The sequence below is a fragment of the Bos indicus genome, chromosome 8 (genome assembly GCF_029378745.1).
Source record: "Bos indicus isolate NIAB-ARS_2022 breed Sahiwal x Tharparkar chromosome 8, NIAB-ARS_B.indTharparkar_mat_pri_1.0, whole genome shotgun sequence".
NCBI lineage: Eukaryota > Metazoa > Chordata > Mammalia > Artiodactyla > Bovidae > Bos > Bos indicus.
The window spans coordinates 38,300,453-38,323,615 of record NC_091767.1 but is presented as its reverse complement, the minus strand read 5'-3'; the positions used below and the strand labels follow the sequence as shown (position 1 = coordinate 38,323,615).

The 23,163-nt window shown below is 36.9% G+C and overlaps 1 protein-coding gene across 8 annotated transcripts in view; it reads left to right on the top strand.

Moving 5' to 3' along the window:
* UHRF2 (ubiquitin like with PHD and ring finger domains 2) overlaps positions 1–23,163 on the top strand; it is an 85,851-nt gene that overhangs the window by 27,925 nt on the left and 34,763 nt on the right. For all 8 annotated transcript variants that reach the window (XR_011568034.1, XR_011568032.1, XR_011568037.1 and 5 more), the window contains exons 4-6: positions 8,496–8,714; positions 18,479–18,588; positions 20,472–20,658. Coding sequence is in view for 1 of the 8 variants with exons in the window: in XM_019965970.2 (XP_019821529.2) it covers positions 8,496–8,714; positions 18,479–18,588; positions 20,472–20,658 (516 nt within the window). In the remaining 7 variants the exon portion in view is untranslated. The remainder of the gene's footprint in view (positions 1–8,495; positions 8,715–18,478; positions 18,589–20,471; positions 20,659–23,163) is intronic.

Sequence of the window (23,163 nt, the reverse complement as noted above, 5' to 3'; positions counted from 1 at the left end):
AACTTTTGAAAGGTAAGAAGCTAATGGGTAAATGATGCCAAACTTAGCAGGCCATAGAGCTGAGTGTAAGCCAACAACAAGCAAGTACATTAGTGTTGAAAAACCTTAGGAAGATTCAGATCTTGGATTTACCAGGTACTTTGGAGGTAGGCATATCCATGAGGTGACAGAGTGTTGGACACAGCGATTAAGCACACACACACATATGGAAAAAACTGAGAACAAAAAGATTTATTTATATGAAAGAGCATTTTAATCACTTCTATCACATTCAAGGTTTAAGTCAAGAAAGAAGAAAACATGGTATTTGGGAAATAGGATTCAACACAGGAAGTAATGATAGGAGATCCCAGCGTGATATCAATGAAGATCAAGCTGTCCAGATAAGAATAGGACAGAGGTATCTAGAAAATGTTTTGCAACCCAGAAGATTAGTAGAATACCTGAAATTTCTGAACACAGTGGAGTTTTAACAGCTATGGCAGAATGGGGGTAATTAATGGTGAAAGTGAAAGTGTTAGTCACTCAGTTGTGTCTGACTCTTTGTGACCCCATGGACTGTAGCCTACCAGGCTTCTCTGTCCATGGAATTCTCCAGGCAAGAATACTGGAGTGGGTTGCCATTTCCTTCTCCAGGGGATCTTACCGACCTCGAGATCGAACCTGGGTCTTCTGCATTGCAGGCAGATTCTTTACCATATGTAAATAGAAAACTAAGCAAGTAGCAACCAAAAAGAAAACTTAAGTACACAATAGAAAACAAAGCTGTGGAAGAGTGGATGTATAATTAAAGCATATTTCATTAGTTAGCTGTGAAGAGTTATTAATATTTAGTCAAGATATAAAGAAAAAAATACTGATATGTACAGACAACTCAGTTTGTTTAATGTGCTTAAGAGCAAGCAAGTTCATCAGTCATTGCAAGAGTCTAGAGCCAGGTGATCAATTCAAGTCATGCCTCTGCTTCTTACTTCTTTCCAAATAACTTCTCTGCTTTGTCTGTAAAATGGGGATAGAATAATATCTATCTCTGTCCTAAGAGGTAAATAATGTTAACACTTAGAGCAGTGCCTTGTGTTAGTAAAGTATAAGGAAGAGGAGGATGGAGGCAGGCAAATGAGCTGTACATGAGGGGTGGGTAGAATAAGTTTGAAGTAAAAAGCAATGTAAGCATGTTGCTTAAATGTAAATGTGGAGGTGAACAAAAATAGCTAAAAGTTAAACAGTTTCATCTGGGGAATAGAAATCAGAAGTGTGGTGGGCTGGAACCAGAGGCTGCTTGTCCTCATTGTAAGCCTTGAGTGTTAACTTTGAGTTTCGTACACCTGTGGGAAAACTTAAAAAAAGTGGGAAGATCCTTTCGTTTGAACTTCAAGCACAAAGCATTTTATTTTTTATTGTAGAAATCTTTAAACTTATGCAGAGGTTGAGAGAAAGTATAATGAACTCATCACCTATCTTCACTCATTTTGACCTCCTGGCCAATCCTGTTCAATCCCTGCCAGCATCCCCAGGTACCACCACTGGATTATTTTGGAGCAAGTCCCAAATTTTAAGAGTTTTCAACCAGAAATAGCCTTAGCAGCTATGGTGGGCACACTGCTCAGATCTTCAAGACAACTTGTTGACCTACAGGGAATGATTGCGGTTAACTGATAACTTTTAATCACAGCACTTTTGAGATCTGTTACAGTGTTTGAGCCAAGGCCACACTCTTTCCTGGTTCATCTTGTTGTTGACATCTTAAGAGCATTCAACTGAGAAAATAGCTAAATGGATTCTTTTTAAAGTGTGCAGAAGAGAGCTAACATCAAGCCAGAGATTTACTACTTTTTGAAAGGTCGGTGTCTGGTTGACCTTTGGCTGGTGTTGGGGAGCTAACTTTCAGGAGGATTCTCATTCCTTGATAAAAATGGTTGACTGTGCATAAGCTCTTCAAAAGAAATATGGATTATGCTGAATACCTGCTTCTGAGAGTCTGGAATTTTGGTATGTGCTAGGCATTGAATGCTGATGTGATCAATTCCTAATAAAACTCTTGAGCATTCTTTACTGCACATCCCTGGTAGACAACATTATAACACATATGTTGTCAGAATTTGTTGCTGAAGGAATTAAGCACATTTTGTGTGACTACTGGGAATGGACTGCTTGATCTTGTACCTGATTTCCTCTGGACTTGACCTTATGTTTTTTTTTTCTTTGCTGAATTTCCTTTGTATCCTTTCATTATAGTAAATCATAGCCATGGGAAGAACTGTGTGCTCTTCAGTGAGAATGAGACCTGTGAGTTCCCCCAACAAATCACTGAACCTGACGTGGGGACCCCAGCACATTAAAAAAAAAAAACAAAACCACACCTGAAATTTACAATGATTCCTTAAAATCAAATAACCAGTCAATATTCAGACTTATTTGTTTTTAAAATGTATTCTTGGAATGTACAGATAAGGATAAAATTAAGATTCATCCATTGCATGTTGTTGCTAGGTTAAGTCTCAACCTACAGATCCCCCCTACTTTTTTTTTTTTCCTTATTATTTGTTTATGCAAGTGACAGTTTATTCAGTTTTCCCACAGTTGGGACTTCACTGATTACATTTCTGTTAATGTTAGTTTCCTGAAAGCTTATACAGTCATCCCTTGGTATCCATAGGGCATTGGTTCTAGGACCCTGGTCCATACCAAAATCCATGGATGCTCAAGTTTCTTAAAAAAAAAATGACTTTTGGGGGTATAACCTATACACATCCTCGTGTTTAAATCATGTGTAGATTGATTGTAATACCTAATACAATGTAGATATTCTGTAAATAGTTGTAAATACTGTATAGTAAAAGTGCTCAGTTGTGTCTGACTCTTTGTGACCCCATGGACCATATCCCACCAGGCTCCTCTGTCCATGGAATTCTCCAGGCCAGAATACTGGAGTGGGTAGCTGTTCCCTTCTCCAGGGGATCTTCCCAATCCAGGGATCGAACTCACATGTCCCGCATTGCAGGCAGATTCTTTACTGTCTGAGTCACCAGGGAAGCCCAAATACAATGTAAATGCTGTATTGGGACTTCCCTGATGGTCCAGTGGTTAAGACTCTGAGCTCCCAATGGAGGGAGTAGGTTTGATCCCTGGTTGGGGAACTAAGATCCCACATACTGTGTGTCCAATAAATAAAATAAAACATTTGAAAAAAAATGCTGTATAAATAGTTGTTGGAACCTGGCAAATTAAACTTCTGCTTTTTGGAACTTTCTGGAAATTTTTTCTGGTTATTTTCCAACAGTGATTGGTTGACTCTATGGATGCAGAACCATCCATATACATGTACCTAGAGGTTTGATTGGTTTTAAATTTCATCATTTGATAAGGCTAGTTTAGAGATGCTATTTATTTACCTATTGCATGACATTGAGAAACATATAATACCTGCTTTCCCTTTCTTTTTTTGTGGGAAGATTTGGGTGTTGTCACTCTGATAAATCCATTGTGAAATTTGCTGCCAGCTTTTAGTGGTTTTAGTAGCCATTAACCTTTACCTTCCCAGGTGGTGCAGTGGAAGAGAATCTGCCTGCCAATGCAGGAGATGCGGGTTTGATCACTGGGCCAGGAAAGACCCCCTGGGAGTAGGAAATGGCAACCTACTCCAGTATTCTTGCCAGGAAAATTCCATCGACAGAGGAACCTGGGGGGCTGTAGTTCATGGGGTCACAAAGAGTTGGACACGACTGAGTGACTGAGCACCCACACAACCTTTACCTAGAATTGCTATGTAATGAAATGTGGTAACAATGGTAATATTTCTCTTTCCTTCACTTGTTAGCTATATAGCTCTTTCATAAAGAACTTTCCTTAACAGTTGATTCATATACGAAAGGTAGAATAAACTGTCAATTGTTGAACTTTTTCAGTGTTCAGAGTGAGTAAATTCCCTAGCATCCTCCAAAGGATCCTCCAAGGTCAGTGAGATTTTTACTAAGTATCATGTGAACTAATGGATTTTAATACTTGCTTTAATTTAACTCAGCTCTTTGTGGTGCCCAAGTTGTCTCATCTCTAGCCTGTGGAAGCTCCTTCAAGTTGAACCTGACTTAATGAGGATTTCTTTACACTCAGGTGCAACAGGATGTCCCAAGCTCTCCTGTTTCCTGCCGAGGACTGGATTCAGCCATTTCTTTAAAGAGCTTTGGTTCTTTAGAGTGTATAGTCGGCTGTTGATTGATACTTTGATCGTGTTTCTAGGTCTTCACATTGGAAACAGCTAAGAAATGTTTGTATTGATACTTCCAATTAATTTTAGAGTTGAAGGGCTATCATTTAATCTTTTATTTTTTCTCTTACCCGAGAATCATAGTTCTGATAATGTCAGCATTACCTTGCTGTATTCTACTCATAAGATGGTTTCAGACTAACAGTGCTACTATTGCAAACAATATTAGTGAAAAGTTCGTGTATTTTTTACTTTCTCCTTAGTAGATAAGTATCACTCCACTGGGAATATAGAGTTAATTTAGTGTATTTTCAAGTCACTTAAGAGTTTGTATTTAAGCCACTTTTTTCATTTTGCTTTTGATTTTTAGTGATTTATCACATTTTGTAAATTTATGATCATGTGAAACATTACATGGTTCTAAAGGAAAAATGTCAATAAGTACATTAAGAAAAACAGTATCCATCTTGGTTCCTTCTAGCCTATTTCTTATCTCTTTTTGTGGTAAATAAATGAGTTTTGGTTTATCCTTTTATGTCAGAATATAAGTATTTGTGTGTGATTACATGTGTACTCACACATATATACACACTTCTATATGTACATAATATAAGTCAATCGTGTCTGACTCTTTTGCAACCCTGTGGACTGTAGCCCACCAGCCTCGTCTATCCATGAAATTTTCCAGGTAAGAATACTGAAATGGGTATCCATTTCCTCCTCCAGGGGATCTTCCCAACCCTGGGATCAAACTCATGTCTCCCACATTGGCAGGTGGATTCTTTACCACAGAGCCACCTGGGAAGGTATTCTTTAGGCACAAATACTGGAATGGGTTGTCATGCCCTCCTCCATGAGATTTTCCTAACCCAGGGATTCAACCTGAGTCTCCTGTATCTCCTGCATTGGCAGGCAGGTTCTTTACCACTAGCATGGCATGGGAAGCCCATGTACAAATATATTTATCTCAACACATACTTAATAGAAGATAAATATTGTTTGCATCTTGTGTTTTTTGAGTTAATATATCTCTCCATATATATGTATCACTCCAGAAAATGTCATATTCCTTTCCATTATATAATTGTATCATGTAGTAGGTAGTTTCCTATTGTGGACATTTGGTTATTTCTAGTCCTGCTGTTACAGATAGTGCAGCCTTGTGTATGTGTCTTTTCATGGGGTGTTTTGCTTCTTAATGTTTGGGACAGATTCCTAGAGTAGATAGAATTCCTGGATCGAAAGGTAAATACATAGGCAGTTTTGCTGGGTATTGCCAAATTCCCCTCTTCAAGGAGACCGTATCAGTTTGTATTCCCATCAACAGTGTTTGAGAATGCCTGTTTTTCTACAGCCTATGAACACATTGTTATCAGGCTTCACAAAATGTTTTAAGTAGATCTGTGTTTTAGAGTCTTTGGCCAAAGTATGGTGGCATCTAAGGAGTCTAAAACAGGGAGATGAGTTGGCCTTGACAGCCTCAGAGAAATGCAAGCCTTTACTGAGGACATAGAGTTACATTAAAGAAGCATTGACAGTATGCATAAGGAGGACTTAGTAATGATGGAGAAATTGGGGGTAACTTCAATTTCTGGGAGTATGAAAAATTAAAGAATACTGAGCATCAGCAGATTAGAGGATGGGGGAATTTCTTGAATTTGAGGTGCTCCTGAAATACATGTTAGAGATGCAGTTGGATATATGAACCTGAAGAGAAATTTGGGTTAGAGCATTTGAGTCATCCCTGTGTGATATGTGTAAATGAAGATGCTGAGGAAAAGAATAAAAGTGATAATGGAGCCTCAGCATGTTCTTGACTTTGGTAAAAATAGTTTTATGGGTCCTTTCTATGTCTTCTTACTTAGCAGCTGATTTAACACCTCTGGGTGGCATTAGAAAAAGTATACTTCATTTTCATGACTTTTACACACTATACATAAAGATTGTGTATTCATATGCTCTACAATGTAATTCTGTTCTGAAGTCATACAAACTTAGTTTCAGGGCAAACATAGCTTAAATTCCTTTGATATAGGGAATGGTTTATTTTGACTCATCTCCAGTAAACATGATTTTATATATGATTTTAAAACTTTTTAAAATATTTCCATTCTTGGTATCTAACTTTGGCAATCATAGGCAAATGGAGAGTTCTTGCCAGTGAAATACTCTTTTTTCCCTATATTAACCATACAGGAGTATATGATAATGTCAGGATGTAAAAATCATGTTATAGCTGAGAAGAGGATCTCATATAAAAGAATAGTTTTCTATCATTTATGGCCTTAAGAATATTGAGTCAGGAAACACATTCACTACTTCAGAATTAGAAAAGCCCTAAAATAGCTAGTTAAAAGTCTTCACCATTTTAGTTTTCAAAACAACCATATGGGCTAGTTAGTTAACCATTAGGTATTTACACGTGAGAGACAGTCATGTGTAAACTAAACACAGGTAGAACTAAAACAGCGAAGCTTGGTAACTTTCCCAAGGATACACAGTAGTAGGAAGCTAAAATGGAATTTAAACCCAGGCAGGGTGAAAATACAACATATTTTGAGTGAAGAGACAGGATGATAAAGGATTCAAAACTTTATGTTAATTCATTTATAATGTTTTATACTTAAAGGGTGGCAGGGTGACCAACTTAGACTATCAAGGATTAGGTCTTTAGTGGAGACTATGTGTATTTCTTCTTGGCACTTAAGCTGTGGAACTCATTGTGTTTATCTTTGGTCCAGTATCAAGTATATTCTCTTGCCTATGTCAGAGCTATGTGAAAACAAAGTGACTTTTTTTAGAGTTAGAGCTGCCCCTCTTCTCACTCACTGTCCAAGCAGAGGTTGCTCGGAGGCTTGTGGTAAAGGGGCATTGTAGCACTGAGGGTGAATGGACCAATCCTTTTTAAGGCCCCTTGTGAGTCTGAGATTTTTTTTTCTTTTTTCGTCTCTGCTTAACTAAAATTTGAAGAAGTTTGATTAAATTGAGTGATTAGCTAAAATCCCACCAGGATTAATATCCATTTATTATAAATAAGTTAGACATACGGTGAGAGTCCTAGGCCTGCATAGTACTTGTTTGATTTGGAAGAACCGAGACAAGCTGCTAGAGCTGCTTCCACCTTCAGGCTCACTTACATTTTGAGTACGCCACCCAATTGGTTAAGGGTTAATGGTCTTTTCCCTTAGTTACTACCTTGTTAATGCCATCACAAAATGCTGTGATATTTAACTATTCTTGTGTTTCTATATAGCACAGTAGCTTATCAAACTTGAGTATGCTTGAGAATTGCTGAGAGGATTTGTGAAAATAGACCACTGGGCCTCACTCCCAGAGTTTGAGTCAGATCAGAAGTGGAGTTAGGAGTTTGCATTTATAGCATGTTCCCAAACAGAACCACTGCTTAGAGAACCAATGCTATATTAGTTTGACCTACCCCAGGAGATTGAGTTTTCCAAGAGCAGGAACCAGAAATTACTTGTTTCCTTATCCCTCTACTAGCGAGCAATACATAAAGACAACAGATCTTATTAATGTTATAGAAAGCACTATGGACTGTTATATTGCTATTTTTGCCTATGGATACCAGATGTTAGGCCCAAAATAGAGGAACCTTCTTTTAAGTTCAAATCAGGTTTAGGTTTGTTAAACCTTTAGAAATTCAAATAAGATCAAGATTCTACTGGAATTCTTTTGCATGGGCTTCCCAGGTGGCGCTAGTGGTAAAGAACCTGCCTGCCAGTGCAGGAGACTTTAGAGACGTGGGTTCGATCCCTGGGTCAGGCAGATCCCTGGAGGAGGGCATGTCTCTCCAGGATTCTTGCGTAGAGAATCCCATGGACAGAGGAACCTGATGGGCTACAGTCTAGAGGGTCGCACAGAGTAAGACATGACTGAAGCAACCTAGCATTCACGCATATTCTTATTATGCATAAAGCAAATGGCAGAGCTGGATAAACTAATTCCAAGTTCAGGAAGAGATCAGCATCTAGTCTTACTAAAGTAATTTTTAAATGTGGGTTAAGAAAATGTAGAAAAGAAGAACTTGGTTTTTTTACCTACCCCTACTCATCATTCCCCATCACCTCCCTCCCCAAGCTAATTAAGAATGACTTATTAAGATTTTAACAAGACTTGTTTATTCTGGCATTTAAAATCAGAAATAAATATAATTTACTTAAGTGCCATTAAGAGTAAAATTATTAGGCTTTTATACATATTGCATATAATTTTAGTCTTCCATGCTGATAATCATAATCATAAGCAGTGTTCTGTGATTCTTTTTCCTCAGATATCCGGAAAGTGGTACTGTAGAAATAAATGTCAAGGATCTTCGACCACGAGCTAGAACCACTTTGAGATGGAATGAACTAAATGTTGGTGATGTGGTAATGGTTAATTACAATGTAGAAAGTCCTAGTAATAGAGGATTTTGGTTTGATGCAGAAATCACTACATTGAAGACAATCTCAAGGACCAAAAAAGAACTTCGTGTAACTGTTTTCTTGGGGTAAGATTCTCTTCACTGATGCCATTTAATTGCTGAATTAAGAAATGTAATTTTTAAGTGTTAAGCACATGTTCTTTAATTTAAAAAAAGATGGAATCCATGAAAGATGGAAATTTCCATACCTCGAGGAAAACTTTTTAATAAATTTCTTGAATTTTTTATTAAGAATGACCCTTAAATCTCCATTGCTACTTTAAGGCTGGAAGTATTATTTGAAAGCACCTTGGAAATAATTGAACATGTTATTAGAGAAATTTTTGTCTACTGTCCAGGATTCTACTAGGCTAAACCAATAATATACAGATGTGTTTCAATACCTATGTTTGCTCTGAAGATGTGTTGATAGAATAGAAATGACTGTCTACCTAGCCAGCTGTCTGCTGGACTTGAAAGACTAGCAAAAATTTTCCTTTATAGTAATTTTATTTAACTTAGGAACTTAAAACCACCTTTGAAAAGAATTCAAAACGTAAAATGTCACCCAAGATTTCATATCACTCAGATACTTCCATCGTTAATTCTTTAAGAAATACTCTTGTATGTTTCCTTCAAATGATACAAGTACTATGCATTGTTTCAAAGCTACCTTTTTACACTTGGAAAAATGTTGTCAACACTGTTTTGTGTTCAGTTCTGAATAAAATGAGAAATAGTCACTAATTTACTTTTTAAAAAAAGTCTGCCAAAGTATTTCCAATTCTTTATCATGATGCTTAAGTAAAAACCTTGTGTATGCACTTTTGTGCATTTTTCTTTAGAATGAATTTTTAAGAGTACATTTGTTGTGTTGAGCATTGCGGATACTAGAACGACCCTGACAGTTTTCTTTTACTTAAGAGAAGCAGCCAAACTAACATACTTGTTAAGTTCTGGTTAACTGATTATGCATTGTACATATATATAAGGGATACATATATATCTAGTTTAATATTGAGATGACAAATCTAAGATTAAGCATCTGCTTATGATGAGTAATATAATACAGAAGTTGGTAAACTGTGGCCTGTTGGCTACCTGTTTTATGAAAAGAAATTTTTATTGGAACACAGCAGTGCCCATTTATGTTTTAGCTAAAACTGGCTTTTTTATCTGTGTATTCAACAGCATTGTTGAGTGGCTGCAAAAATGAACCTTACCGAATTTTAAACTACTTACTCTCTGACCCTTCATGGAAAAAGTCTGCTGACTCCTAAGATAAAGAAAAAGATTTGTGAGCTTTTATTTTAGAAAACCATTTCAGAACTTAGTGCAAACACAAGTGTGATTCTGTTGTCAGGCTAAGGATGTAATAATGCAATTAACAGATTTCTAAGTAGCTTGAAATTCTGACATGGATACAAATCATGAAGGAAAGGAGAAAGCATCTACATAAATTAGTTATATAGAGATTCTTATAATGTACATAGGTGTAGGAAGTGAAAAAAAAAAAGCATGTATACACAGCAGTACTTGTAACATTGAGCTAAAAAAGCTTGCTATTTAAAACGTTTTCCTGAGTAATTTTGAGGTACAGTTAAAGAGTGGAGCACTCTGGCTTTAGGGACTAGAGAAAAGATTGAGTGGAAATTACAGATAGGCAAATATTGACTCATGAGAAAATGGTGGTATTTGAGGGCTGTCCCAAAATAAAACACACTGTCCTATAAAGGCTTACGTTTGCTGTCATTTAGGTTTTTACTAGACTTGTTAAGGATACAGGAGCCAAGAAAGGAGTCACTTTGGCTTGTGGATGGGAATTTTTTTTCATTGTTAGAAATCTTTTCCCTTCACTGGAAGGAGTTTGGTGCTGTTACAGACTGTGCTTCCATGACATTATACTTCTGTCCTGCTGCTTATGTGTGTTAGTTTCTGTTGGGTGAGTGTTGTCTAGAAGAAGATTGTAGAACTTGTGCATCTCTAACTTTAGTAGATAGAACCAAATATTTAAGTGGTTATACCAGATTCCACTTCGACCATAGTAAGTTCAAATTGCTCTGCATTCTTAACCACACTTAATTTTGTCAGACTTGAGTTTTTGGTACTCAGGTGAGTTTCTAATAATACACTATTGTGGTGGTAATTTACGCTTCCCTGACTATTAATGAGATTGAGAACCGTATGTTTATTGGCCATTTGGATATCTCTTGTAAGAATCCTGTTTCAAGCGTTAAGGATCCTGTTTCAAGCATTGGTATATGTTGTAGTTAATTAGGTAGTCTCTCATTGAATTTTTAGGAGTTCTAGTTATGGTAACTTGACCATTTCAGTTATATGTGGAGAAAATACCTGCTTCAATTCTGTGGCTTATCTTTTTTCCCTATGTTTGAATAGTAGTCTTAATTTTAGGTGGTCAAATTTATCAAAAATTTCCCCTTATGCTTATACTTTCTGTGTCTTGATTTAAGAAACCTTCTGAGGGTTGGTCAGGGTGGGAGATGGGTGAGAGTGGTTAAAAGGTACAAACTTCCAGTTATATGATATATAAGTTCTAGGGATATAATGTACAGCATGGTGACTATAGTTAATAATGTACTGTATATTTTAAAGCTGCTTAGAGAGTAGATCTTAAAAATTTTCATCACAAGGAAAAAATTTGTAACTGTGGGGTGTTGGATGTTAACTAATCTTTTTGTGGTAAACTTTTCTGTATATCAAGTCATTATGCTGTACACCTTCAGTTCAGTTTAGTCGCTCAGTCGTGGCCGACTCTTTATGATCCCGTGGACTGCAGCTCACCAGGCCTCCCTGTCCATCACAAACTCCCATAGTTTACTCAGACTCATGTCCATTGAGTCTGTGATGAGACATCCAACCATCTCATTCTCTGTCATCCTCTTCTCCCACCTTCAATCTTTCTCAGCATCAGGGTCTTTTCAAATGAATCAGTTCTTTGCATCAGGTGGCCAAAGTGTTGGAGTTTCAGCTTCAGCATCAGTCCTTCCTATGAATATTCAGGACTGATTTCCTTTAGGATGGACTGGTTGGATCTCCTTGCTGTCCAAGGGACTCTCGAGTCTTCTCCAGCACCACAGTTCAAAAACATCAATTCTTCGGTGCTTAGCTTTCTTAATAGTCCAACTCTCACATCTGTACATGACTACTGGAAAAGCTTCATGTCTAGCTTTGACTAGACAGACCTTTGTTGGCAAAGTAATGTGTCTGCTTTTTAATAATCTATCTAGGTTGGTCATAACTTTTCCAAGGAGCAAGCATCTTTTAATTTCATGGCTGCAGTCACCATCTGCAGTGATTTTGGAGCCCCCCAAAATAAAGTCTGTCACTATTTCCACTGTTTCCCCATCTCTTTGCCATGAAGTGATGGGACCAGATGCCATGATCTTCGTTTTCTGAATGTTGAGCTTTAAGCCAACTCTTCACTCTCCTCTTTCACTTTCATCAAGAGGCTTTTTAGTTCCTCTTCACTTTCTGCCATAAGGGTGGTGTCATCTGCATATCTGAGGTTATTGAGATTTCTCCCAGCAATCTTGATTCCAGCTTGTGTTTCATCCAGCCCAGCATTTCTCATGATGTACTCTGCATAGACGTTAAATAAGCAGAGTGGACAATATACAGCCTTGACATACTCCTTTCCCTATTTGGAACCAGTCTGTTGATCCATGTCCAGTTCTAACTGTTGCTTCTTGACCTGCATACAGATTTCTCAGGAGGCAGGTCAGGTGGTCTGGTACACCTTAGACTTAAACAATTGTATGTCAGTTATATCTCAGTAAAACATGGAGTGGAGCAGAGGGGAGAAACTTCTCCCTACTCATAGAACATAAAGATATTCTCCATTATTACCTTATAAAAGCTTAATACCAGCTTTCTTTAGCTCTTTAATCCACTTGAAGTAGGTTTTTTGGTACAATGTGAGGTAAACATTAGACTTGCCTTAATACATGTGAATAATCATTTTTCCTGGCATCATCATTTAAAAGGCCATTCATCCATCTGATCTCTATTTTGTATCATTGGTTTGTTTTGTATATCTTTACATAAGTTTCATACTTTCATAATATGACAGAGCATTCTAGTCATATTGGTAACATCTACATAAAAACCATTAGGAATTTGATAAGTACAGGATTAAATCTAATCTATGAGTGTGATTTCTTTGCATTTATTTAGGTCTTTAATATGATTTTGTCATGCTTTTAATTAGGTTAGGCATGTGCGCTCAGTAGTGTCTGACTCTGTGATCCCATGGACTGTAGCCACCCCCAGGCTCCTCTGTCCATGAGATTCTCTGGGCAAGAATAATGGAATAGGTTGCCATTTCCTTCTCAAGGGGATTTTCCCAACCCAGGGATTGAACCCAGGTCCCTGTGTCTTCTGCATTGGTAGGTGGATTCTTTACCCCTGGTGCCACCTGGGAAGCCCTTTTTATTAGATTGGACCGTATGAAATGTTTTTATAGATTCAAAATATTTGAATGTTGACAATTATATGACTCAGCCTGGTAGAATTCTCTCCAAAGGTCTGATCTTATGTGTCTTTTATTCTTATTTAGCCTCAGGTACCACTTGTTGTTATAAGTAAATAAATTTCATTTTTCTTTCTTACTGGTATGTAAATAACCTTTGATTTTGGATCCATTATCTTTACTAGAGTTATTAATTTTAATTTACATGTAGGTAGTTTTGGGGTTTTTATGCTTGTAATCATAATCTGTGAATTATGTTTGTGTTAGTCACTCAGTCATGTCCGACTCTTTGCGATCCCACGGACTATAGCCTGCCAGGCTCCTCTGTCCATGGAATTTCCCAGGCAAGAATACTGGAATGGTTTGCCATTCCCTTTTCCATGAATTACATTTATGTGTTCTTTTTCCTTTGATCTTTAACTTTGTCTTCATTCACCAGTTGCCACTTGGTTGTTAGAAGGAGGTGGTGAGAGTAGGTATCTTTTTTTTTTCCCCCACCCTGATTGCCAAGAAAAAACTTTGTTGAACATTTTACTAATACTTACAATGTTTGACAGGTATTTTGTAGGTATGCTTTCCTGGATTTGGCTTGACAGTATTTTGTGTAGGATTTTTCCATTTGGGTTAGTGAGTGAAATCTGTATATTATCTTTCCTATCTAGCTATCCTTTACAAATTATGTTGATTTTATAAAAATAGTGTGCTGTAATATTTTTCTGTTTTATGGTAGAATTTTGTGTCCTTTTCTTGAATGTTTATTAGAACTTCTCAGTTAAGGTCTTTGGGGCTGATTTTTCTTTGAACAAAGTTGTTGTTTTTTTTCCCCCCCTGTAATGATTATATAGAACTATAAGGTGCAAAGGAAGAAGCAAATAGAGGACATGATTTTTAATCTGCCTTGGAGATTTGATAAGGGAACTTGGAGTTAAAGTTCATTATTGTTTCTAATTTTTAATGTGAGTACCAAAAGGTGAATATGCTTAAACTATCTAGTTAACACATTGTATTTTTCACCTGTCATTTCTATTTCTATTTGAGCTTTGAGGAAAATAGAAGTCTAGGGTTTAAATCCATTTTTCCAACTTTTGTTCACTTACTCTTGTTTACTTAATACTATATAAAATTATACTAGATTAGAGTTTCCTAAGTAGAATTTGAATCCTACTTAGCAAAAAAAAAAAAAAATTTAACCTCAAACTATGAATATACTTAACATATTTTGCATCTTTTTTATAGGGTTTCATTTACTAAATTTTATCTATACTTGTTTATCATAACATTGCTAGTGGTGATTTTATTATTGAATGTACCATTTTTACAGAATATAAACTTGATGTCCATATCAAGTTATAAATCAAAGTTTACTGTATTCCAACCGTATTGGCCTCCTTATGTTGCTTAATCATACAAACATGCTCCTGTTTCAGAGCCTTTGCCCTTGACCATTTCCTCTTACTGGTCTACTCCACACCGGTATTCATTTGACTGGCTTTGTCTTTTGTTTTATTCTTTATTCAAACATCACTTTGAAAGACAACTTTCTTGATCATGCTGTGTAAAATCATACACACCCGGCATGGGTTACTTAAATTCTCCTTTAGTCTAACTGAATTTCTTTATGATACTGATTATCACCTGACATTTATTGTTCTCTCTTGCCCTACTTGTATTAGGTTCTTATTATTGCTGTAACAAATTATCACAGACTTTAGTGGCTTAAATTGGAGAAGGCAATGGCACCCCACTCCAGTACTCTTGCCTGGAAAATCCCAAGGACTGAGGAGCCTGGTAGGCTGCAGTCCATGGGGTTGCGAAGTCGGACACAACTGAGCGACTTCACTTTCGTGCATTGGAGAAGGAAATGGCAACCCACTCCAATGTTCTTGCCTGGAGAATCCTAGGGATGGCAGAGCCTGGTAGGCTGCCGTCTATGGTGTCACACAGAGTCAGACATGACTGAAGCGACTTAGCAGCAGCAGCAATGGCTTAAATAATACAACTTATTATTTTGCAGTTCTGTAAGGCAGAAGACTTACAAATTTTACTGGGCTAAAAGTATCAGCAGGGGGTTGTTTTCCTTTTTGGACACTCTGAAAAAAAATATAGTTCCTTACCTTTTTAAGATTTTAGGGGTTTCCCAGTTCCTTGGCCTATGGCCTACTTCCTCCATTTTTGAAGCTAACAAAGTTGTATCTTTGACTATTCGTTTTTAGTCACATCTTCCTTCAGGCTCTTTCTTCCCTCTTCTACTTTCAAGATCCCCCATGATTACCTTTGGTCTATCTATATAATCCTATTTAAAGGTTATTAACTTCATAATGTCTGCAGAGTCCCTTTTGCCATGTAAGGTAATATATTCATAGGTTCCTGGGCTGATAACAGATATCTTTGGGGCATATTATTTTGCTAGTCATACCACTAGAATGTTAATGCTTTGATTTTTGTTTTTGTTGCTGTGTGTCAGACCCTGTTCTAAGAACTAGTTAAAATAGATATTCAGGAGATACAGTATTTCATAGAATCTGAAATTAACTTTTCTGTATTTTAACATCTATGAAATTAGGGTGTATCTTAAAATTGCTATTGGACTGACTAAAGTTGGGTTCTTTCAGATACTTGATTTTACTTCTACTAGTTACCTTGGAGTGCCATCTAACTTGAAGTTAAATTTTCTGTATCTAGAAATAGGACTAAAGAAGAAAGTATAATATGTAATGGCTTTATGGATAGTATGTAACAGCTTTATGGTCTGACACTATAGCTATAACTGTAATACATGGAAGAAATATACACAGAAATTTTAAAGTATTTTCTATAATCCTAATGATAACTGGTGAAAATGTCTTATGTGTAACGTGGAATAAAGCAAGGAAGTACTTATAGCATTCTCATTTAGGCATCCCTGGTGTCTTTGAGAACTAGGATTTTCTGATTGTGAAAGAAAAGAGAAACAGATAAATAATTGCTTTGTCAAAAGCAAACTTACCCTTCAGTCCTGAATTTGAACAGAAACTGTTTGCATGAGCTCATGAGGTATCTTGTATATGTATTAATGTGTATGTCTCAATTTTGTAGGTTTGTCCACTAAAAAGACCTGAAAATAGCAATCAGTCCAGTTGCAGTAAGCTTTTTAGCACCTAAATTGTGGTCTTGAAATAACCATTTCCACCTAAAAGAAGGCTTCCCGGATAGCTCAGCTGGTAAAAAATCCACCTGCAATGCAGGAGACCCTGGTTCGATTCCTGGCTTGGGAAGTTCCCCTCTGAAGGGTTAGGCTCACCCATTGCAGTATTCTTGGGCTTCCCTGGTGGCTCAGACAGTAAAGAATCTGCCTGGAATGTGGGAGACCTGGGTTCAATCCCTGGGTTGGGAAGATCCCATGGAGGAGGGCATGGCAACCCACTCCAGTATTCTTAACTGGAGAAGCCCCATGGACAAAGGAGCCTGGCAGGCTACAGTCCATGAGGTCGCAAAGAGCCAGACATGACTGAGCGACTTAAGTGCACACACACACACACCCCCCTAAAAAACCAGGCTTCATTGGAGATAAGACGACAGGCTACAGGCAGAAATGTACCAGAAGAACTAGGGACATCTTGTCTCGCAGATAACAAGGAAGCCCACAAAGACTGCTAAACTCTTGTCAGAAAGATACGAGAGTCAACTGGCTGAAGATGAGACAATTTGACCATCATTAAGGCAAATAATAACTAAAGTGGATTGAAACACCTCAAATATGTAAACTCATAGTAATATGGAAACTGGTCACCTACATAGAATGTTTGAGAGCTATTTTTTTTTTTTTAACTGCTAAAGAAAGTATTCCATTTTTTTGTTATATGAGCTATACCACTGAGTTACCAAATAATTGATGTGGTCATGTTTTTCTTTATGGAATTATTTCAGCAAATAAGTGAAAAGGGAGTGAAAGAACTAGAATATCAACATTATCCAATCCCCAGTGAATTAATCTGGTCGTTGAGCGTCTGTGGCTGCTATCATCATAGGAAAAGACAACTAAATAATTAGGTGCTTACTGATGAAAATAGACCTGTAGATGATTTTACTCAAAAAATGAACCTATTTGAGTAAACATTGAGAGGAAGGGTCAGCGGTTTTATTCTGTAAAGAGCCAGATAGTGAATAGTTTAACCTTTGGCCGCCAGATGGTCTCTGTCACAACTCAGCTCTGCTGCTGTAGCATGAAACCAGCCATAGAGAATACATAAACGAATAGGCATAGCTGTATTCCAGTAAAACTGGAACACATTTTTTAAAACATGCCTCAAAGCCACAGTTTTTGACCTTTTCACCAGACCAACTACTGATTTACTGGAAACACAAATGACAGAAAAAACTGAAATGAACTTAGGGAATTCAGATATCAAAATCAAAACCATGGGAAACTGTAGGACAAATGGTGGGGGTTCATCAACAAGTTATAAGGGAAAAGATTGGGAATTTAGTTTTTGAAACACAGAACTATATCATATACTTAGGGAGGAAGACAGGTGAGAAGAGTGAAGAAAATTAAGGTAAAGGTGACTCGTGGGATGGAGTGAAGAGGTTTTGACTTGGAGGGAGGATGTGAAGTGCTGAGGGAGTTGATAGTCCTGTCTCTTGTCATGGTTGATTACAAGGATATGTGCCTTTTACTTGGCTAAACTATACATCTGTCTATAAATTTTCTGCATTTGTTTGCATTCTACATTAGAAGTTTTAAAAGAAAGGTGAAATATTTGAAAAAGTCACCAAGCAAATAGTAACCAAAAAAACCAAAGGTACACTTCTGATACAAAATGCGTTAGTAGAGATAGAAATACCTTTCATAAGAACATTTAAGTATTCTTAGTCTGTATGTACCTAATAATATATCTTCAAAAATATAAAGCAAAATTTGGTAGATTAAAAGAATTATATAAATCTATAGTTATGGCAAGAAACTTTGAAGTATATGCAAATAGCTATAAATATGTCTGTGAAAAATATGGCTTAGTATTTGAAAGACTTTTCTTTGTAATGAGGTTATCTGTTTACTCAGAAACATGCATATTTATTGGAAATATGTTTAAATCTTTTGTTTTAATTGGGAGTATAATTTTACCTTATCTTTAAATTTACAAGATAGGTGTCTTCTCACCAAATGATCTAAGTCTTGATTTTTTTTTCCCCTAATATTAAAGTTAAATTTTAACTTCAAATATTAATCACTGGACTTTTCCTACTGTTGGAAACAGTAATTCAGTGATTAGAATAGCTATTACCCCATTTTTAGTAGTGTTCAGTGAGTTTTGAAACTGACTTTTAATTACTGTTTGCATATGGTTTAGATTTTGCTGACCTTTGTTCCTTTTTTAAACAGGGGTTCTGAAGGAAAATTAAATGACTGTCAGATAAGATTCATAAATGAAATCTTCAAGATCGAGAAACCTGGAGCCCATCCTCTTTCATTGGCAGATGGAAAGTTTTTAAGTATGGATCTTTCTTATGGGCCGAGACTGCATGTATTGTTCAGGATTGCCGTTTTGACTAGCCAGGGAATGACTTTTGAGGAAGTACAAAACTAAAAACCATACAAATTGATTTTCAAGACAACCATTTTGATATAAGATCAATTTGGTTTAATGGATTTTTATCAAATGATAAAATTTGTTTCCAAAGAGTATTTTCTCATCTTGGCATTTTATTGCCATTTTCTTGCTGTTTCCTTTATTATAGTCTGTCCAGATAAAAAACTCACTTTGGTAATGTGGCCATTTAAGATTAATAGTTAATTATGAGGCTTATTTTTATACTAGTAGAGCCTAAGAAGAATAATGCTTGTTGAGCCCTGAATTTCTGGGAGGTAATGAATGATTTATGTAATTGTTAGAATGTAGCCTCATCTCCTCATTGTATGTAACGTAATTTCATGCAGCTAGTTGGTAACAAAGGTAGGACTAAATTCTAAGTCTTTTCCTTCATAGTTCAATTTCTATCTTTCCAAATAGGTTACAGTGTCTCATACTCTGTTAATTCTAATTTGTGTGTGTGTGTGTGGAGAACAATTCATTGAGCTTTTGCCATGTGTTGATGTCAATGTCTCATATATTCTGGCAAAAGAAATATTCAAGATTAAAGAATCCTGCCTATCCTCTTCTTAAGCACAGTTGTGCAGAATTAGAGCAAGACAAATCCTTTAACAGATTAGTAACTAGACTTCCATGTTACTGGTTTAAGCCATACTCGTTTTTTGAGACTGCAATGCTAAACACATCTAGACTTGAATTAAGAACTTTAAGGCATACTGTGTATGATTGTATGGTTATATTCAAGGAATGAGGGTAACTTGTTAAGTAAATTTGTTTAATATGATTTGCTCTCAGTAAAACACAAAAGAAAAATTGACTAGGTTTTTCTTGTGTTTTCTCTGTCAGTATATCTGCATGTATATGTTCTTTGCCTAATGCTAATCATGTTATAGCTACGACTTTGAACTTCTGTGTAAGGAAACCATTTCAGAGCCACAGCCAGACTGCCATTGATCACTCTAAACCAGAAATCTAAACATACCTTTGGCAACATGTCATTCTAGACATCTTTCTGTATCTGTATAATTCATCTTTGTGTGTTTATACAGTTCTGTATAAAAAATTTATTCTGCAGTTTCATTTTTTAATATATTTGGCTATCTATATTATAGTTCTTATAAATTTACCTCATTTTTCATAAAATTTATCCAACTGTTACTCTTTTGATACTTAAATTTAACTTGATGTTAGTGAGCATTACTATAAGACTTTTGTGTATATATATGTTTATTTTATAATTTCAAATGAACATTTTGGCAAAAAGTATTTTGGATTTAGATGGGAGAGACTGGCAGAGGAGGGGTGGGCAATAAGTGGAACCTGTTAGTTGCCAGAATTCTGAACCAACTGATAAGTAAGATTAAAAAAAAATCAACTGTTAGTACTGTATTTACTAATAAAGAGTATGTTGGGGGCATAGCAAAACCAAAATGGATTTGCTGACTTCTAACAGGTATACCCCTCCTAATTTAGTTCACCTGGGGAAAGATTTGGATCTGCAGAACAGATGATACCTAACACTTCCATTTCGGAACAACTTTGTTCAGTTATTTCACTGGAAATTTTAATATATCTAATGATGCCTCATGAGTTAACTGCATTACCCCTATGCATCTTGATGCACATTTGGGAAATAGTAAAGTCTTGCACTGAATTATTCCATATGGTTCTTTTTGTTTAAAAAAAAAAAAAGCTGTGTGCTATTCTCATGGGTTTTTCTTTATAAGATTCATAGACATAAAAATGATTTTAAGACTGGGCTTGCTATAATTTTGTTCTTAATAGGGAAAAATGACCCTGAATGTGACTCCTGTGGTGGAGACCCAAATAAGAAATGCCGTTCTTGCTCCTGTCATGTATGTGGTGGAAAACAGGAACCCAACATGCAAGTTCTATGCGATGAATGTAACATGGCCTATCATATTTACTGCCTGAATCCTCCTTTGGATAAGGTCCCTGAAGAGGAATACTGGTATGATTATCAGGGGATTTTTGTTGTTACTATGTAAGAATTGAATGTGCAATATGTATTTGAAACCCCAAAAGTAGATTTCTAAAGATACAAAGTGTAAGAGGTGGATTTATTGAGAGACATACATGTCTTCTCTTGGCAGAGATGTGGTCCATCTCAGAAGACGAGTGGCCTGCATAATGTATACTGAAGTGCTTAAAATTGTGTAACTAATGGTTATTTGGCATTGGTACCTTTATTCAGTTACTACAACAGCTTCTAAACTGATCTCTCACTCCTTTTTTTAATCCCTCCAGTCCTTTCTCCAATATGAGTCTGTGTCCTTTCAAAAATGCAGATTTGGTAATTACTCCTTTGCCTCAGATGCTTTACATTACTGTAGAGAGCCTTGCACAGTGTTTTTTAGTTAATTTTTCCCACTGTATCTCTTACCACTTTCCTCTCTTATTTTCCCAAGTGGTCCCTAGATGGCTTCATGCAATAATGAGACTTTAAATACCAAGCAAATGGTTCAGAATTTATATTTTCAGACCCAGCCTTACCTGAACTTTATGTTCCTATATTCAACTGCTTGCTTGACTAGTATTACAAAATTAGTGACTCCAAGTGGAGATCTTGATGTCCACAAACATGTCCACTGAAATCCTACTCCTCACTCAGTCATCAGTAAATAATATCATTGTCTCATCCACCTGTTGAGGAAAAAGCTGAATTTCATTTCAATTCTCTCTTCTTCGTCACATACTCTACATCCAATAACATTAGCAAATCTTACAGTTCTACTCTCATTACCCAGTTCAGCCACCATCTGTACCCTGAACTGTATGTGTGTGTGCATGTATGCTCAGTTGTGTCTGATTCTACCACCTCATGGACTGTATAGCCTGCCAGGCTCCTTTGTCCATGGAATTTTTCAGGCAAGAGTACTGGAGTGGGTTGCTGTTTCCTTCTCTGGGATCTTTGTAACCCAGGAATTGAACCTGAGTCTCTGGCATCTTCTGCATTGACAAGTGGATTCTTTACCAGCTGAGTCACTAGGAACTCTATAGTAAATGCACAGCTAGTCGTCTTGCTTTCACATTGTCTACCAGCTATCCTTCCTGCCATAGCAGCAGAATGATCTAAATCCTGAATCAGAATACTCACCTGTTTAAAACCCCTAATGTCTTCCTGTTGAATTTAGGATAAAATCTAAACCCTTGCTGTCTGTGAACCAACTTCTGCCTACTTCTAATGTTCTTCAGAACATACCGTTCCTTATTATGCCTCAGGACCTTTACACTTAATGTCTCTTTGCTTGGACTCTTGATAGGTTTGGCTCTTCTAATCTCATCTGGAATAGCACTAACCCTGATGTATTTCCTTTATCAGTCAGTTCAGTTGCTCAATCGTGACCAATTCTTTGTAACCCCATGGACTGCAGCACACCAGGCCTCCCTGTCCATCACCAACTCCCAGAGTTTACTCAAACTCATGTCCATTGACTTGGTGATGCCATCCAACCATCTCATTCTCTGTTGTCCCCTTCTCCTCCTGCCCTCAATCTTTCCCAGCAATGAGGGTCTTTTCCACTGAGTCAGTTCTTCACATGAGGTGGCCAAAGTATTGGAGTTTCAGCTTCAGCATCAGTTCTTCCAATGAATATTCAGGACTGATTTCCTTTAGAATGGACTGGTTGGATCACCTTACAGTCCAAGGGACTGTGAAGAGTCTTTTCCAATATCACAGTCCAAAAGCATCAATTCTTTGGTGCTCAGCTTTCTTTATAGTCCAACTCTCACATCCATATGGAGAAGGAAATGGCAACCCACTCCAGTATTCTTGCCTAGAGAATTCCATGGACAGAAGAGCCTGGTGGGCTGCTGACCATGGGTTTGCACAGAGTCGGACACAACTGAAGCGACTTAGCATGCATTACATCCATACTTGACTACTGGAAAAACCAAAGCTTTGACTAGGCAGACCTTTGTTGGCAAAGTAATGTCTTTGCTTTTTAATAAGCTGTCTAGGTTGGTCATAACTTTCCTTACAAGAAGCAAGCGTCTTTTAATTTCATGGCTGCAGTCACCATCTGCAGTGATTTTGGAGCCCCCAAAAATAAAGTAAGCCACTGTTTCCACTGTTTCCCCATCTATTTACCATGAAGTGATGGGACCAGATGCCATGATCTTAGTTTTCTCCATGTTGAGTTTTAAGCCAACGCTTTGACTCTCCTCTTTCACCTTCATCAAGAGACATTTTGGTTCTTCGCTTTCTGCCATAAGGTTTCTTTCATCTGTTTCTGAGGTTACTGATATTTCTCCTGGCAATCTTGATTCCAGCTTGTGCTTCATCCAGCCCAGCGTTTCTTATGATGTACCATGTATATATGTTGAATAAGCAGGGTGACAATACACAACCTTAATGTACTCCTTTCCCAATTTGGAACTAGTCTGTTGTTCCATGTCCAGTTCTAACTATTGCTTCCTGACCTGCATACAGGTTTCTCAAGAGGCAGGTCAGGTG